This window comes from Panthera pardus, unplaced genomic scaffold (genome assembly GCF_024362965.1).
Source record: "Panthera pardus isolate Hobbes unplaced genomic scaffold, ASM2436296v1 HiC_scaffold_10, whole genome shotgun sequence".
Classification (NCBI taxonomy): Eukaryota; Metazoa; Chordata; class Mammalia; order Carnivora; family Felidae; genus Panthera; species Panthera pardus.
In genome coordinates, this window is record NW_026526655.1 from 33,882,815 (window position 1) to 33,901,290 (window position 18,476).

General features: G+C 36.6%; 1 protein-coding gene across 8 annotated transcripts in view; it reads left to right on the forward strand.

The window, feature by feature from the left end:
• Positions 1-18,476, forward strand: part of ALS2 (alsin Rho guanine nucleotide exchange factor ALS2) — a 71,470-nt gene that overhangs the window by 6,009 nt on the left and 46,985 nt on the right. For all 8 annotated transcript variants that reach the window (XM_019436607.2, XM_053906210.1, XM_019436608.2 and 5 more), the window contains exons 2-6: positions 7,681-7,763; positions 8,971-9,125; positions 12,256-13,172; positions 16,245-16,602; positions 18,090-18,258. In XM_019436607.2, coding sequence (XP_019292152.1) covers positions 7,744-7,763; positions 8,971-9,125; positions 12,256-13,172; positions 16,245-16,602; positions 18,090-18,258 — 1,619 coding nt within the window. In that variant the 5' untranslated portion in view covers positions 7,681-7,743. The remainder of the gene's footprint in view (positions 1-7,680; positions 7,764-8,970; positions 9,126-12,255; positions 13,173-16,244; positions 16,603-18,089; positions 18,259-18,476) is intronic.

The following is an 18,476-nucleotide window of genomic DNA, read 5'->3' on the forward strand; positions in this document are numbered from 1 at the left end:
CAGTTTGTTCTCTGTATTTAAGAGCCTCATATGTTTGCCTCCCTCTCTGTTTGAAACTATTTTTAACCCCTTCCCTTCTTCCATGGTCTTCTGTTAAGTTTCTCAAATTCCCCATATGAGTGAAAGCATATGATATCTTTCTCTGACTTATTTCATTTAGCATAATACCCTTCAGTTCCATCCATGTTGTTGCAAATGGCAAGGTTTCATTCTTTCTCATTGCCAAGTAGTATTCCATTGTACATACAAACCACATCTTCTTCATCCATTCATCAGTTGATGGACATTTAGCTTCTTTCCATAATTTGGCTATTGTTGAAAGCACTGTGATAAGCATTGGGGTCCATGTGCCCCTATGAGTCAGCACTCCTGTATCCTTTGGATAAATTCCTAGTACTGCTATTACTGGGTCATAGGGTAGTTCTATTTTTAATTTTTTGAGGAACCTCCACACTGTTTTCCAGGGTGGCTGCCCCAGTTTGCATTCCCACCAACAGTGCACAAGGGTTCCCGTTTCTCCACATCCTTGCCAACATCTGTTGTTTCCTGAGTTGTTCATTTTAGCCACTGTGACTGGTGTGAGGTGGTATCTCAATATGGCTTTGATTTGTATATCCCTGATTCAATTCCTAGTATTGTACTACCCATCAAAATGTTTTATTTTATTTATCTGGAAAAATTTACCTTAAAAAAATTTGCATTGGATACAAAATGGAGCTAGGTGGGCATCACTAGGCATTTATTTTACCAAGTTTAAACACAACCTCCCCCCGCCCCCATGGGTAATATCCATTTTAGAGGATTTTCACAATCAGTAGAGTGCAGTGTTAGTACTTTATAGGGTGAAAATAAGCAGGCCATAAAAAAGACTATGAATCTTAAGTGTCCCTGATGGCACCAAAAAGTGTCTCCATGTACTAAGGAGAAAGAGGCTGTTCATTCCTGGGTTATATAACATTTGTGAACTGACATGAAATAAAAGGATCTTAATTGTTAGGGAATACCATTAGCAAATTATGAGTTTCTACTGTGTAATTAGACACTTTACTTTTATGTATGATACTGACTTTTATTACAGGTACTGGAAATCTTCTACATCATTTGGAAACCCATGGATTGGAATTTAAGACAAAGTGCTATCTTTCACGGAGTACTCACTTAAATGTAGCCTGTTTGTACCTAGTGATTACTATGGATACGAGAATGTACCAATGAATAAGTCATAGTTTCTGACCTCTCAGGAGTTTATAATATATTTTAAATCAATGATTTTGGGGGGGGGGATTATTCCATTAGTAACAACATTATAGATAATAAGTACTTTCTAGGCTAGCCTACTGACTGACTTTATTCACTGCATTAACTTACTGGATTCTTGAACTCTGGGTCAGTATTTAAGGGGCTAGTCAGCTCCCATAGTGGTATCAGGCATTGCTTTCCAGTTAGGGCTGGGAGAGCTGGGTTTTGAAGTGGCCTCATCCTTTGGTGATTGGTTTGTCAAGGCTGCAGTGCAAGATGAGTGTTCCTCAACCTTCATTAGTGGATGGTAAAGGCTTTGGTGGTGGTATATCCAGGAAGTAGCAGTTGTTGGTGTATAGATTAGTTGTAAGTCAGGTGTTTGAGTCAAAAGTTGCCTTGATCCATGTGTCAATATATTGACTGAGTCTCTAAAAGAAAATATTTATTCAACAATAACCATGTGTGCAATGCCATAGTGTCTTAAAAGTATTGTTTACTGCATCCACAAATGTAAACTGTGGTTTACTACATTTTAATAAAATGCAGCCAATTCAAACTTTAAAAAGAAAGTGTAAATGCATGAAATCTGTAGTAATTTTATTTTGCATTCAGTGTATGTCCAAGTTTCTTTCAGGGCATTATGATACAGTTTACCACTCTATTATTTATTGTCTTTCTATCTTAATGTCTTATTATTCTAATCTCCAAGTATCATTACTCTTGTAGTTACAGTTATTGCAATAGTTTTAATCAATATACCTATTTTAAACCAGTAAGTGAGATATGAGGATAAGACTGAAAGTGCTCAACTTTGCTGCTTTTTTTATGCTTTCAGGGTGCTGTCCATATAGAGAGCCATCATTCTTGTCAGAAAGACAGAACATGATAGCATGTAAACTCCTTAAGGACAGGAACTCCTTTATTTATGTGGGCCTAATCTATCTACAAATATTTATTGAGTACCAACAGTATTATACATCAGGACTATGTTAAGTAGCTGGGCTATCCTAGAGAATAAGATATTTTTGGCTTTCATAGAAATTTTAGACTGGCATACCTGGAACATAATAGATGAAAAAAATACATGTGGTGTTGTTGAAATTTTAGCATTTGAGAGTTAATATGCTTATGACTCATAAATTTATCTTTCACTAAATCATTAAGGGAAGAAGACTTTATCCAGAGAATAAAGTTTATTAGAGATGAATAAATAGAATCCTACATGATTTTAATTTTCTCTTTGCATTTGAGAGAATAGTCCACTAGCACATTTCTGTTCCACATTAATTTTTTTAAAATTTGTATTCTGCCTTGTTTCTAAAAGGATTTAATGCGGTATATGAAAATGTATAGTATGGCAAGATAAAATAAAGAAACGGAATGACTGGAGCCGGGAATGAGATTAGAATAGATAGCACACATATACTGGGAAGTCCTACTCACTTACACATGCTTTTTCTCTCAACACTGAATCTGTAATCCTGTCTGTATCTGTTAAATATATGTGTGTATCTATAATCTATATCTGTTTCCTTTCTTATTAAAATGTCAGCCCTTCCTCTTGTGAAAGATCAGTCCCAAAACGTGTTCTGGATGTCATCCTTTTCATTTTGTCCAGGACTTTGGTTCTGCCCTCTGTCCTCTTGAATCTGGGATTGGTGTCATTGTCAATGCAAACATGTTCAGCTGTCTCTCACCTCCCCAACCATACACATACAGGGAACACCCTTTATCTTCACATTCTTCTCCAGCTTCTGCTCTATTTCTCTGTCATTTCAACAGAGTTTTTCAAAAGAATTCTTTATATGAACTTAATTTTCTTGTTCTCACCCCCCATTTATAGTCAACCTACTCCAATCTGGTTTTCAGTCCCCTGCCACCACTGAAACTTTGACCATGCTCAACAGTGATATCTGTGTTGGCATATCCACTGGACAGATTTTTGTTCTTAACCTGAGACCCCAGCTGCATTGACCTAATCGACCAGGCCTTCCTCCTGGAAACACTCTGCTTTGCTTTTATGTGCCCATAGACTCCTGCTTCTTCCACCTTTCAGATCACTTCTCACTCAGTTGTCATTGCTAGTTCCTCATCCTATCCAATCTGTAGATGCAGAAGCTCCTTACAGGTTGGTCCTGTCCCTTTCCTTTCTCCTATTACACACCCAGTGATGTTGTTATCCATTGCTTTGATTTCACATATTATCTATATGCCTTCCCAAGTTTATATCAATAGCTGAGACCTTTTTTCTGAACTCCATACTCACATATTCAGCTGCTCTTCATAGGTACTCTAGTATTTCTCACTGCCATCTTGAACATAAAAAAAAAACTTCTTCAGACTCCTATCTTTTTTACTTTTCCCGTTTTGGCAAATGATACCGCCAACACACAGTTGTTCAAGGCAGAACCTAGAAATCATTTTTGATACCTCCTTCTCCTTTATCCTCCACTTACGTCTAATATATTACCAAGTCGTAGTTGTTCTAGGACAAAGGACCTCTCATTTGTTTACTGTTTTCTCTTTTACCAAGTTGGCAGCCTTTTATGAAATTAAAAGCGCTCAGGCTTCCTTCTTCCAGTGAGAAGATGAGCCAGATGAGTGTTTGCAGGCAGGCTACTCCCTGCAAAATTAATCTGGGCACTATATGCAAGTATGTTTACCATAAAATAGACTTAAAACTTTTGAGACAAATGTAAATCATCACCATTAGAATACATAGTTAAAGCACTTATAGAAGGTCTTGTAAGCAACGCAGCTTTCCAGTATACTCTTCAAGATGAAGTTGATGTTAAAAGTACATAAAAGAAACTAAAGGAAGTATAAAAGAGTTAAAAGTTGCGGACTCTCACCAAAAATGATAGTTGTTTTAGATTACAGGTTCCTAGTGGCACCTGGGTGACCTCAGTCAGTTAAGTGTCTGGCTCTGGATTTCAGCTCAGGTCATGATCTCGCAGTTTGTGATTTTGAGCCCCACGTGGGGCTCTGTGCTGACAGCTCAGACCCTGGAGCCTGCTTCAGGATTCCGTGTCTCCCTTTCTCTCTACTCTTCCCCTGTTCATACTCTGTCTCTCTCTCAAGAATAAATAAACATTAAAAAAATTTTTAAATGAATCTGGTTTTGTAGTGTAATTCATAGAACTTAATAGCTGGAGGGAATGCTAGAGTCTCTTTTGCTCATTTTACAGGTGACTTTGATCTCTGGAAAGGCTGTGCAAGGCAAAAGAGGACCCCGGATTTTTCACTGTACAACACACAGTTTCTTTTTTTTTTAATGTTTATTTACTTTTTGAGAGCGAGCGAGCGAGAGAAACAGAGTGTGAGCGGGGGAGGGGCAGAGAGAGAGAGGGAGACAGAATCTGAAACAGGCTCCAGGCTCTGCACTATCAGCACAGAGCCTAATGCAGGGCTTGAACCCACGACCCATGAGATCATGACCTGAGCTGAAGTCGGACACTTAACTGACTGAACCACCCAGGCGCCCAAACACAGAGCTGGTTTAATATAATAAAGACCTATGAAGGAAAGTTACTATAATAGAAAAGTAGCAGAGTTTAGGGATTCTGTTCCTCAAAGGAATGTAGAATGAGAACCTTAAAATTCACCTGGTAAGATATATCCCCAGAAGAAGCCCCATGATTAGACAATTTTGTAACGATTAAAAATGTGAAGCAATGAAAGAGGATACAAAAATCTAAATGCGATTTGAATGCTTGAGGCAAATCTTAAAGATTTCCTGGATTGGGGATCATAAAAATATTAGAAAAACAAAAATTTTGGGTTTACTTTCTCTATATGGATACACAGTTGAGAAAGAATGTTAGATTAAATAGAGTTGGTAAATGCCACTAAATGCCATTAAATATAAATTTAAGTATGTAAGGTAAAACTTTATAACATAAGCTTCCCACATTTATCTGCAATATTTTTTTTAGTTATGTTTCCTTAGCAGTCATTTCTTTTTCCCTTTGCTGTCTTTGAGACTTAGGCAGACCTGTCTTCTTGTAAGTCAAACATAATAAATACCATTAAAACAAAGTGAGATAGATTTATAAATACTAATCTAGGAAGGTGTGTACAAAATAGTATATTGGCTAGCTTTCTGTTTATTTAACAAATTGCTACTAATCTAGTGGCTTAAAATAACACAGACTTATTATTTTGCAACTCCTTAGGTTAAAAGTGTAACACCAGTCTTGCTGGGCTAAAATCAAGGTGTCAGCAGGGCTGCTTTCTTTTCTGGAGGCTCATGGAGAGAATCTGTTTCCTTGCCTTTTCCAGCTTCTAGAGGCCACCCCCATTCTTTGGCTTATGCTCCCCACCTTCCCTTCTTCAAAGCCAGCAGTGAAGAATCTCTGACATGTTTCCTTCATCAACTCTCTTTCTCTCTCTCTTTCTCCTTTTGTCTCCCTCTTCCACTTTTAAGGATGTTTGTGATAACCACGCAGATAACCAGGGTAATCTCCCTCTCTTAAGGTCAGCTGATTAACAACCTTAATTCCCCTTTGCCCTTAACCTAACTTATTCACAGGTCTGGGCATTAGGATGTGGACATCTTTGGGAGCCATTATTCTGTAGCATATATAGTATTTATATTGCCTAGTATTTATAGTTATTTACTATAATGAAAGTTTCAGAACAGTTTCTGTGGTTTTAATTCCATTTGGATTTGAAAAAAATGTGTGGTGGTAAAAAAAAAATATGGCATAAGATGAAAACCACATTAAGAAATCTTTGTATTCAAAAAATGTGGCACTAAAAGAGGAAAAAGGTTGACTGTTTTATTCACTTCGCTAAAAGGTTCTCAACATTTTTGATTGTCAGGTAGTAGGATAAAATCCACTTTACATCCAGTGAATCAGTGATGGGAGGCAAAGTGTGCTTGTGCACTTCCACACCCTCCCAGAGGAGTTCTCTGCTTTTTACCTGGTACTGTTTAACTTTAATCAAGGGAGCAGTTAGTTACTCCTTGATCTCTGACAGATAAGCACAGGTTAGATCTGTCTTCAGAATTTCTCTGTAAACCGTGAACTGTACATTTTAGTAAAAGCTAATCATCATCACACACAAGGCATAGTACCACTTAATCATCATATTTATTAAATTAATAGCATTTATTAAATCTATTCAGGTATATGTTCTGTTTACATGGTACCCTTCATCCAACTTTGAATGATTCACCATCTTTCTAAAATAAGCATTAGGTAGAGAGTAATTTCCTCCAGATATACAGATGGTAAACGGTAAGAATTCACAGGCAACCTGGAGTTAAACAGATGGCTCTTACATCACTCCTGCTGGTGTGGGCTGTTTTCAGACTACAGTGACCATGCCATATCCTTTGCAGAAAAACCATACATTTGGCCCGAGTATTTTTATGGTTCTCACAAATAAAACATCATTGCCTATATTTTCATGATTTTTTTGGTGCCCTTAAAAATGTGAATTTTTAGTTGAATGCTTTGAGCATTTTTGTCTGCTTGTTTATTTTCTGTCTCTTCATTAAACAATGAGTTTCTAAACTGATGGGTCATGATATTCGTGCCATAATTTTCATATAGCTCTTTACTATTAAATGGCGGATTTTGAAACAGCTATTTTATTTTTTTAATTAATTAATTTATTTTGATAGAGAGCAAACAAAGGTGGGGTAGAGAGAGAGGGAGAGTGAGAGAATCTCAAGCAGGCTCTGCACCACCAGTGCAGAGCCCCATGTGGGGCTTGAACTCATGAACCTTGAGATCATGACCTGACCTGAAATTAGGAGTTAGATGCTTGAGTGACTAAGCCACCCAGGTGCCCCTGAAACATATTTTAAAATCCAAATTTCTTTCTTCCAGCCCTTTGGACTGTGGTTTTGAATGGAGGTTGATATGTGGAAAATACTGCTAGTTCCAATAAATAGAAAAGATACTAATTTTAATGGTGTGATTTTTTTTGTGTGTGTGTGTGCATTGCTGAAAAATGTAAATTAAAACTACCTGAGTCTGAAACATTACTGAAGAGATTTTAGAAATTCTTTCCCAATTGGTATTTACATGTTCATGTGTTCCAGAAGCATTTTAAAAGTAACCTTAATGTATATGAAATGAATATTTAACACTGAGTTTTCAGATTGAACTTCCTTCTTTATACTAAAAGCCAAAACCTGTTGCCTGACAAAGTACATCTTAATCGTAGGTAGTCTTTTCTTCCTTTGACATTATTTTTGGTGGTCAATAGGCATTTTTATAAGCTCAGTGGGCAGGCTCAGTCTAGATATTCAACTTTAGCAGGCGGGATATGAAATAGTTGAAATAGTTTCACTGCATATTTATTGCCCAGTGAATGTGCACTTGTTAGAGGGCTGTCCTTTTTTTTTTTTTTTTTTTAAATCTGAGAAACGAAGTAGCAAAATATTCTTTCATTGCTCTTTGTGCTTACCTGTATTTTGCCATTTAGGTCTTTATATGCCTTTTGCAAAAAAGAAATGATTTGGTGATGGAGTGCTGCTGCCCCTGACCGATGGACTCAAAGAAGAGAAGGTAAAACCATTTTTTCCTTCTCCCTTATCCTTCTAGGAAAACGCAAACGATTCTACATATGTGTAGCTTCTCTTCAGTTTAATTTCTTTTTCGTGGTTAATAAGTAGGAATAGTGACATTTGTGTTGATTGGTAAAGAGAGAAAGATACTAAAATAAAGCTGATTAATGATCAGCTTTGTTGCTAGTTTCTTATGCTTATAAAAAGACACGAGGTGTCTTCATCATCTTAAAGCTTTTGAAGCCATTTTTTCCCACAATTTTAGATCTTCAGACAAAGCCTTATTAATTTTAATCATCTTCTATCCCTAGAAAACTAGTCATGGATGATATTTAAAAAGGAGGATTAAGTTTGCAGCTTTCCTTTCATAAAACCATGGTTATGCCTAATCATAATTTAGAGGAATATTACCTAGCAAAAATAGAGAAATCCCTAGGTATTATAAAATAAATAAAACCACAAAAGTTTCTGTGCCTCATTAAAAAATTGGCACTAGTGTTCTAGAAAAAAAGAAAATGAAAAAGTATCATCAGTGGCAAGACAGGGAAACTTGGTGTAAAGGAAATGTAGGGTATTTTATTACGCCTCTTTCTTAGAAGGGGAGGCAATTATAGTATGGTTGTTATTATGAAGTTGTGTGTTTTATGTTCTTTGCACTAGAGTCATCACATGGATAGAATTCTTTGGCTAAAACATGAGTAAAGCACGCAGAGTTTTACTGTTGCTGGTATAAATTTGATTCTTAAAAATTCAAATAGCAATTATAGAGCTTACTCAGTGTAACGTAAAATATGGATCACTGTTCCTTCTTACCAGATACTTTTTAGTACATTAAAAACTAAAATTTTAAAATAAGACTCCAACTTGGGACATGCTGTAACTTTACTATCTAAACAAGGACTTAATATATTGAGAAGTTAGAATCTTAAAATTTTGTGCTATTAAATCTAAAACTTCAAAAAATAGCCCAGATTTTGTTTGCTCCTTAGATACAGTTAAGTAATTTGTGGGTTTAGATTGTCCTCAAGCGTTTTATGTAAACAGTTGTTTTATTTCTGCCCCTGTGTCCTAAGCAAAGCATTAAATAGTTGCTAAACCATCTGACCCAGTCACCTGTGCTGGTAAAAGGTACAGATCTAATGAAATATCCCCCCAAAATACAGTTTTAATTACAGGAACAATTAAGTGGTTTTTCTTAATGTTTGTAGCTCAGTAGAGGCAGAAGGATCCAAAGAAAGAGGCCTGGTCCATGTCTGGCAGGCAGGATCCTGTTCTTTAGCACCAGAGAGATTGCCAGGCTGGGGAGGAAAGACTGTTCTTCAAGCAGCCCTGGGAGTGAAACATGGAGTTCTTCTGACTGAAGGTATTGAAAAGTGTGGCTTAACAAATTCTAACTGAAATGCTAACAATACCTGGGTGTGTAAGGGAGTTACTGGACAATACCTGGGTCAGGTAAGGGAGTTACTGGATACCAGGAATTCTTAATGAAGTTCGTTGGGGCTTAGACGTTTTTTGTTTTCAAAACATGTCCTTACTTCCTTTATCAGAAATCAGAGTAGTTCTTAAATTTGAGATACATTGTAACTAGAATAAAAGGGAGAATTATAGTTTGTAAATTTTATAGCAATAAGTACATGAAAAATTAACTTTTGAAACATTCAGAAACTCTTTTGTTGGACCTTTGTTCATTAAATGTGTCAGAATGATAATGCTAATAATAGCTAACGTTTATTAAACAGTGATGCGTGCCAGGCACTGTACTGAGCACTTTATGTGTCTTACCTGATTGAGTTTTCACACAACCACCTTATGAGGTAGCTAGTGTTGTTGTCCTCACTTCGCAGATGAGGAAGTTGAAGGTTAGGGAGGTTAAATAATTTCCACAAGCCCACACAGCTATTGGAGTGTCAGAGTCAGGACTGGAATTCAGAGAGTCTGATTCCAAAGCCTCTTTTTAAGCTGCTTGGCTGTCTTGTCTCAGTACAGTTTTTCTTAGACATAAACAGCAGCTCATAAAAACATGTAATAAAATAAATCTATAAGAGATAGAAGCATAGGTTATAGTTTATAGAGTTGCCTTTAATTTTGATAGCAGTTTACCAACTCAATCATGGCAAATTTGGTTTGAGCTGGGACTGCCATCAACTAATTTATAAATTTCTGTTCCATAAGCATTTATTAAGTAGTTGATAATGTTTTGATATTTTCATTGTAGGAACTAAGGGAAAACAAATTCTAAGAAATAAAGCTTAAATCTGACCTTGGTAATTTTATGGGATACACATGGAATTCTTTCTAGCCTCTTTTTTTCTTTTTTTTAACTTTTTAATTTATTTTTGAGAGACAGAGACAGCGTGAATGCGGGAGGAGCAGAGAGAGAGGGAGACACAGAATCCCGAGCAGGCTCCAGGCTCTGAGCTGTCAGCACGGAGTCTGATGTGGGGCTCAAACCCACAAGCCATGAGATCATGACCTGAGCCAAAGTCGGACACTCAACCGACTGAGCCACCCTGGCACCCCTAGCCTATTTTTAATTATATCACTTTCATTGTAATGATATACAATAAGAATATTATTATTAGGCCAGAATTTGGAAGAAGGCTTATTGTAAAAAAATGAACTGTTTTCAATACCTACTATAGGGGCTTCAAAATACACAGTTCTCAAGCATGTGCAAGTAGAATTCTCTTGTTTTATTAACTCTTCGGTAAGAGATTCAGGAATCCTTTATGAACGTGATCTTTAAACCTCTAGAATCATACCTAAAAGTGGGACAACAGAGGGAAAACATCTAAAAAATATAAATTGCCTATCATTGTTCATGTTTAAGCAGTGTCCTAGTCTTAAGTGTCAAAGTTACAAAAAAGATCTCATCTCACATAAGTGTGTAGTTTGAAATGGGAAAAAGATCTCTAGTGGTATCTTTTCCAGATGAGAAAATGGTACTCATGGAATGCTGGAAATTTTCAAGCTGCTTTGTCTCTATTCAGTTTGACTATTAGCTCATAATTCAGTGAGGACACTTCATTAAATCACTATTTTTGAGGTACTCCAGGTAGAAAAAAGGGAGGATACAAATATTTCTGTGCACTATTTCTCGTTCTAGTGGAATGATAATCATTGAAAGAGTTGGTGAACTGTTGCAAGTGTGTATTGCTGTATCTTTTGGGAAGAAAAGTTTAAAAGAACTTAATTAATGAGCTTATTTTCTCAGTATTTTTTATCCAAACTGGAAATTCCCTAATAAAAGCTCATGTGTTCCCTCTAGCCACTTTTGTGTTCTTTCTTACATAGATGTTCTGGTGAGTTAACTTGAGTGTATAAATATATTTGCTATTTTTGCCGTGTATAATAGGCCCAAGATAAAGAATGCATTTTATTCATCATCAGCTCAATTGCTGTTTTGTGGGGGAACAAACTCGTATAAATTTATTTCATTATTTCCTTATTAATTAAAAAAAAAATGGATGAGTCTATGGTTATATGGAAAAGGAGGGATAGTTGGCGTGGCTTAGTATTTTTCAAAACCCACGGCCAAGTCTTTGTTTCCATTTGAGTTTTTTAGGTAATACAGGTCATGTGCACATGCCCCTAAACTACCACAATACTTCAGAGAGATTATGACTTGATAGCACACCTGGACAGAAACAAGTCCTCATCATTCATGTGCCCAACTCACGGGCCCCTTTACTTGACTTTTAAAGCCAGCCAGTTGCCCTTTGTTCTAAAGCTAGCTAATCATAGTTTTATTGGGGATTTTTTGCTTGTTTTGTTTTGTTGTGAAGATTTGCTTTTTAAACAAATGGCACCTCAGAAATGCTATATCATACACAATGTATATTCTGTGTAATATTTAAAATTATACATGGTATTCTACACGACATGAAGACAACCATGTCTTGTTAACACTGGTGCTTTCTTATGACCTGGAAGTATAAAGCTGATTTCTTAATTTTGGCCAAAATAAACCTCTAGTATTTTTATTCTACTGTATAATTTTCTGCTGCTCTGACCTATTCAAATAGTAGTGAATGTTTTAGATGTTAGTGAATGTATCTATTTTATTCTCTGCTCATTTTATCTTATCATGGTCATTATTTTGTCTTTGAACACTTGGAAACTGCTCCTGTAATAGCCTACAATGGTAGCCACTTATAGTGGATCCATTCTAGGACTTTGTAGGATGAGGCTGAAGGAAAGGAATAATAACCCTTCATTTTCATTTGAAAGTAGCCTCCTCCAGTTGGTAGAATTCTCATTATTTTTCAGAATGTTACAAGGTGATATTTGTTAGAAGATGAATACCTGTGGAATATTCTATGCTTGAACCAAATTCTGTACAACTGTGCTTTTGAAAATTAAAAAAAAAAAAATCAGCAACAACCCTATTTTGTTAAACCTAGAGGGGCCAGAAGTTTGCTGATAAAATTTCTAGTTAATTCACTAACTCCTTCCTTTTTTTTTTTTTTTTTTTTCTTTTTTGTAACCTTCAGATGGTGAGGTCTACAGCTTTGGGACTCTTCCCTGGAGAAGTGAACCAGCAGAGATTTGTCCGAGTAACCCCATTCTAGAAAATGCCCTGGTCGGGCAATATGTTGTTACTGTGGCATCAGGGAGTTTCCACAATGGAGCAGTGACAGAAAGTGGCGTAGTGTACATGTGGGGGGAGAACTCTGCAGGCCAGTGTGCTGTGGCTAACCAGCAGTATGTTCCAGAACCAAATCCTGTCAGCATTTCTGATTCTGAGACCAGTTCTTTGCTAGCAGTCAGGATTTTGCAGCTGGCATGTGGTGAGGAGCACACTCTGGCATTGTCAATAAGCAGAGAGATTTGGGCATGGGGTACCGGTTGTCAGTTGGGTCTCATTACCACCACCTTCCCGGTGACAAAGCCACAAAAGGTGGAACATCTTGCCGGGCGAGTGGTGTTACAAGTTGCCTGTGGTGCGTTCCACAGCTTAGCGCTTGTACAGTGCCTCCCTTCCCAGGATCTAAAGCCAGTCCCAGAAAGATGCAACCAGTGCAGCCAACTCTTAATTACTATGACTGACAAAGAAGACCATGTGATTATATCAGATAGTCATTGTTGCCCATTAGGTGTGACGCTCTCAGAATCCCAGGTAGAAAACCAGGCCAGCACTGCCATCAGCCCCTCCACTGAAACCCTGGACAACCAGGGAGAAGTATTTGAGAATACGCTTGTAGAAAATGATGTGCCTGTTGCTACCGACGCCACGAGAGGTGATGCCATTTCCTCCCAACAAGACATCATGGGAACAACTGAAATTTCTTCTGCCAGAAATACACCATCGTACCCTGATACTCAAGCAGTAAATGAATACGTGCAAACACTGTCAGATCGTTCAGTAAGAGAGAACTCAGAGAACGGCGAAAAGCCAATGCCATCTCAGGTACCTGCTAAATTTTGTAATATAAAGGCATTTCTGGAGTTAAACCATCTGAAGTTTTGTTTGTTTCTTTGTTTTTTGGCAACTTTAAAATGCTTAAGGCTTGAGTTTGACTATAAATCTGTTTTATCATGCAATCCTAAATAAGGAAAAACCTGGATTAATTCAGAATTACTTTTTATGTTCAAATTCTGCCCTTTAAGATATTGAAAGATATCATGCTGGGCTTCTTTTATAAGTAGCAAAATTTCATTTATTTTTTTCTAGTACTTCTTCTCCCATGGCTAAATATACTGAATTTTGGTGGGCTCCTGGGCACTGTTTTTGGTTTTGTTTTTTCTGAATACTTAAAATTTTTTTTTTTAACGTTTATTTATTTTTGGGACAGAGAGAGAGCATGAATGGGGGAGGGTCAGAGAGAGAGAGAGAGAGAGGGAGACACAGAATCCGAAACAGGCTCCAGGCTCCAGGCTCCGAGCTGTCAGCACAGAGCACAGAGCCCAACGTGGGGCTCGAACTCACGGACCGAGAGATCATGGCCTGAGCCAAAGTCGGATGCTCAACCGACTGAGCCACCCAGGTGCCCCTCTGAATACTTTTAGTATAACTATATATTAACAAAGATTCATCTCACCTGTACTGTATTAACTCCAGATTCTGTAGAGAGAAGTCCTTTTCTTTTTTATTAGGGAAGATTACTATGTGGTAGATCCCTCAGTTGTAGGCAAACTTAAAACCTCCTGGCATTAAATATTGTTTGGATTTTTTTCAGTTTACTGGGCTTTGTTGTGGGACAGGGCATTAAAATTTTCTTCATCTTATTTAAACTACTGTCATTTTGAAAACTTATAAATGGAGGAAAGCTATTTACCAGTAGCATACAGTAACATTTTAGTCTCCCTGATTAAACCAAATTGTTTTAAAAGGATAATTTGTTTTTTACTCTTTGTGTAAGCCTTTCAGGTTTGCTTTTACCAAAACTCTAAGAAAATGAAACAAAACAGAAACCTCTAATCATAAAAGAACTGTCCTGTGGTGTTTATTCAGGTTTTTGAAACCACACATACCTCTTGATTGTTTATTCGTGTTCTTTACTCTGTCAGGATAAGAACATGGCTTAGAGGTATTTTTAGAAATAGTTTTTATTTCACAGTTTACTCATTGAATCTTGTGGATATCGATTTTTTTTTTAATTAAGCTGTTTAGAGAAAGGTATTATTAAAATCTAAACAGAAACATTCTTAGACTTGAACATGCTTATAAAAAATTTGGACTTTGACTTTTTAGAAGTCGTTCTGCTAATTTATTAAATTTGACATTAAAAGTTAATTGTATACAGTTTATTTTATTATTATTGAAATTGCATTTTCCTTTGGATATATTTTGTTAAATATGTAAATTTTTTGTAGCCTATGCTAATTTTGGCAATGTCTGTTTATACTAAATTTAATTCAGTTTTTGTAAATAGTATCGCAATCATACAGCTAGGACAGGTTTTTTCTCCCATGGCCAGATGTAACCAAAAGACTATCTCATTTTTGTGAAATAAATCATATTTGGCATTGAAGCATATATCTCACAATTGAATTTTATTGATTGACCAGGACTCCTAAAATTATGTCTTTCATCAAAATTACTGGCTATGTATTTTTGTTTTGTTGATTTATTTATTTTATGTGTTGCTAAATATAAGTAGAGGAGCCAGTAAGAACAATAAAGTTGATTGAAGGTAGACTTTCCTTGGTCTGTTGGTAAGAACCCCCTATGATAGTCACCTAAATACCATCATTGTTTCTCTTACGATCCTTCATACACAAAGGGTAAAAATAGTGACCTTAGTTCTTCTCAGCAAGTTATCAGGGAACTGTATCACCAAGGGATTAATAGGCTTTGTATTTACCTTTTGCTTGATATGGTCTATTTGTTTATTTTGTTGACTATTTTAAAGAGTCCTTTGCTCCTCTGAATTTAGTATTTAATTCAGCAAAATGTATTGAGTACCTAAGGTACTGTGCAGGCAACAGGAATTATTTCCTTTAAGAGAATCATAAGTTGATGTTAAAAATTTTGTTTGTGTTTGGCTTTCAATTTAGGACTAATTGAGGAATGTGTATATATGCCCTTTGGGACCTTCTGACAGCGTAAGAGGGAAATTTTTCATTGTGAGCTATGCTGACAAGCCAAAAGCTTTTTTGTGTGTTTAATGACTTTCCTTTAAGTAAACAATGGTGCTTGAGTAAGTTTTAACTGGTGTTCAGAGTAAGTTTCAACTGAGCTTTTACTAAGATATTAGAAAACTTTAGTTTGACTTTCAAATACAGCTGTGAATTACACAAAGAACATTGGTCCCAAATGTTTAATTATTAACCTACCACATTTACTCTATCATAGTGAGAGCAAAAGTAATCTGTCAGCTTAGATAGGTCCTGGATCATGGAAAATAACACATCCATGAGGCAGCAGAAAGACTTGAACTGAAGAACAGAAGTTGGGGGGCAGATTGGTCAGAGGTATAGCATTTTTTTTTTTTTTTTTGCCTGTATATGCTATATCTAAATTACTATTTATAAAACATTTTAGGAAAAGCTTTTTTTTAATGTATTTTTTTCTGTATTTCTTAGTAGCAATCTGTGTAAATTTTCTTGAAACTCATCAATAATAATATTTTTGAAATTTATTTTATGTATTGTTAACCCTATCACCCTTATATATCCAGGGCTGTCACAGTGCACCTCATATTAAAGGCTATGTTTTCCAGACCTTTCTTCCCCTCTCTGCTTCTGTGCTCAATGTTATTAAAGCAGCTGGGGCTTACGTTTGAATAGCATGGAAAACCACAACACTCAAACAAAAGGAAGTACTTTTGATAAGGAGCTGTATTTTGAGTATTCCTATCCATATAATGTATTAGTTAAATCCAGTACCAAGAAGGGATACCTTTAAGTTGAAGATAAAGAGACCTTTGTTTTAGAGTCTTATGTTTGCAAATATGGATGGTTTTGGTTAAACTTTATACTGATTGCTGATTGTATAAGGGATTATATTTTTATATACTTTTTTGTGTGTATATTTTAGCCTCTTGTAGAAGAAGCAGTTCCTAATCTTCACAGCCCACCAACCACAAGCACCTCAGCCCTAAACAGCCTAGTAGTCTCTTGTGCATCTGCTGTTGGTGTGAGAGTGGCTGCTACATATGAAGCCGGGGCCTTGTCCCTTAAGAAAGTTATGAACTTCTATAGTACGGCCCCTTGTGAACCTGGAACTCAGGCAGGCAGTGGTTCCATAGGCCCGGAAGGTCTGAAAGATAGCAGAGAAGAACAGGTTAAGCAGGAATCAATGCAAGGAAAGAAAAGTTCAAGTCTTGTGGATATCAGAGAAGAAGAATCAGAGGGAGGCAGCCGAAGACTCTCCCTCCCTGGGTTGTTGTCCCAAGGTAAGGAAATAGTCACGTTTTGTAAACTGACTTTTGGTAAATCCAAAATGTTGCTGACATCATGTGCTATATTATAATAAATTAGTAACCTTCCAGATTGCTAAAGCTGACATATTCAAATGTCAGAATTTATTTCATTTTGGTATTTAGGTGGTTTTAAAAGAAAGTTACATATTTCTCTGCTTTAGAAGTAACTATAGAAGCTAATTTTTTGTGTGTGATGTCTGCTTCTGCTTATGAACCTTATTAGGAATCTTATTTTATTGTTCTCGAATGTAGCGATAGCCTCCTTATATCATAGTTGGGGCCTATAGTCCAGACAGATGAAGGTGCAGATGTGGCCATTGGGTAAGTAGGGATTTACTGTATTTGACCTAAAAGTGGAAATAATTTTAGGCTTCAATAAGAGAAAATTTCATTTTCGGATACAATTAGCAATAAACTTCTTCTAATATTAAGACTGTTAAGCAGTTGGTTCTTCAGTGTTTCTCAGTTGGTTCAGGAATCTCAGTCATTTAGATTTTGGCTTCTCAAAATGTGACCTGCACCAGAAACAACAGCAGCATCTGGGAATTTGTTAGAAATGTAGGATCTCAGACTTAACTTCAAACTTGTTGAATCAGAATATGCATTATAACAAGATCCTCAGGTGACTAGTGTATATCTTAAAGTTTGAGAAGCATTAGGTTTACACCAGGAGTTGGTAAACTTTTTCTGTAAAGAGCTAAAAAGAAATACTGTATGATTTGCGGGCCACACAGTCTGCGTTATATAATTACTCAGCTTTGCCATTGTTGCTTAAAACTATCCATAAATAATACATAGATAAATGAGCAAGGCTATATATTCCAATAAAACTTTATTTACAAAGCAGACAGTGGACTCTACCAATCCTTGGTTTACACTATTTTGGGCAAAGCTCTAAAAGTTTCTAGACTATACTAAAACTTTTCTGCTCTGCCCTATTTCTTGCACTTCCACTTACTTATGGCACTGTTGTGTCAAGGAGCACTTCTATTGTCCTGCCTTCTAATTCTCATTGCCCCTAGATTTTCATCTACACAAATAAAGGACATTTCTGTTTTGAAATGGGAAAAATATTTGTCAGCCTTAGTGTAGAATTTTGTAAAGCATATTCTTTAGAATGCAAGTTACCCAGGATATCACATAGACTTTCTATATAACCTAAATGTTATACAAAAAGGGATTCTGTAGCCGAATGCTTGGAAGTGGGGCTAAGTTAAATTTAAACAAGTGTTTTAATTGCAGGACTTGTCAGGGCCTTTAGCATGCTAATGTGTGTGAATCTACAGGGGGATAGAATGTAGTAGACAGCGTTTACCAAACTCATCTGACTATTAAATCTCCATAGAATTTCCTTCACAAAAACCATGTTAGTGTATTTCTTTGAAAACCAAGAGTTGGTCAAAATGGTATCTTTTTTCCCACCCACCTGCTCCCTCACTTCATCTCTGATTTGTTTTCAGTTTCCCCCAGGCTCTTAAGAAAAGCTGCACGGGTAAAAACTCGGACAGTGGTTCTGACCCCTACGTACAGTGGAGAAGCAGATGCACTCCTGCCTTCTCTGAGAACGGAGGTGTGGACCTGGGGGAAAGGGAAGGAAGGACAGCTGGGGCACGGTGATGTTCTGCCTAGGTAAGTGCTGCCAGTATTTACTATTAGGAGTTGGCTTTAAGGTCTCTATATCACCATTTCCTCCAGAGGAAATCCTGTCCTTTCTAGCTCCAGGTTATTATATATTATTAATAGGGATTTAAAACAACAGCAAACCTGTCATGTTAGTCTTGAATTTATACGTAACAGTAAAGGACTTAAGTATCCATGGTGTACCTTTCCATCTCTTCTTTGATGTG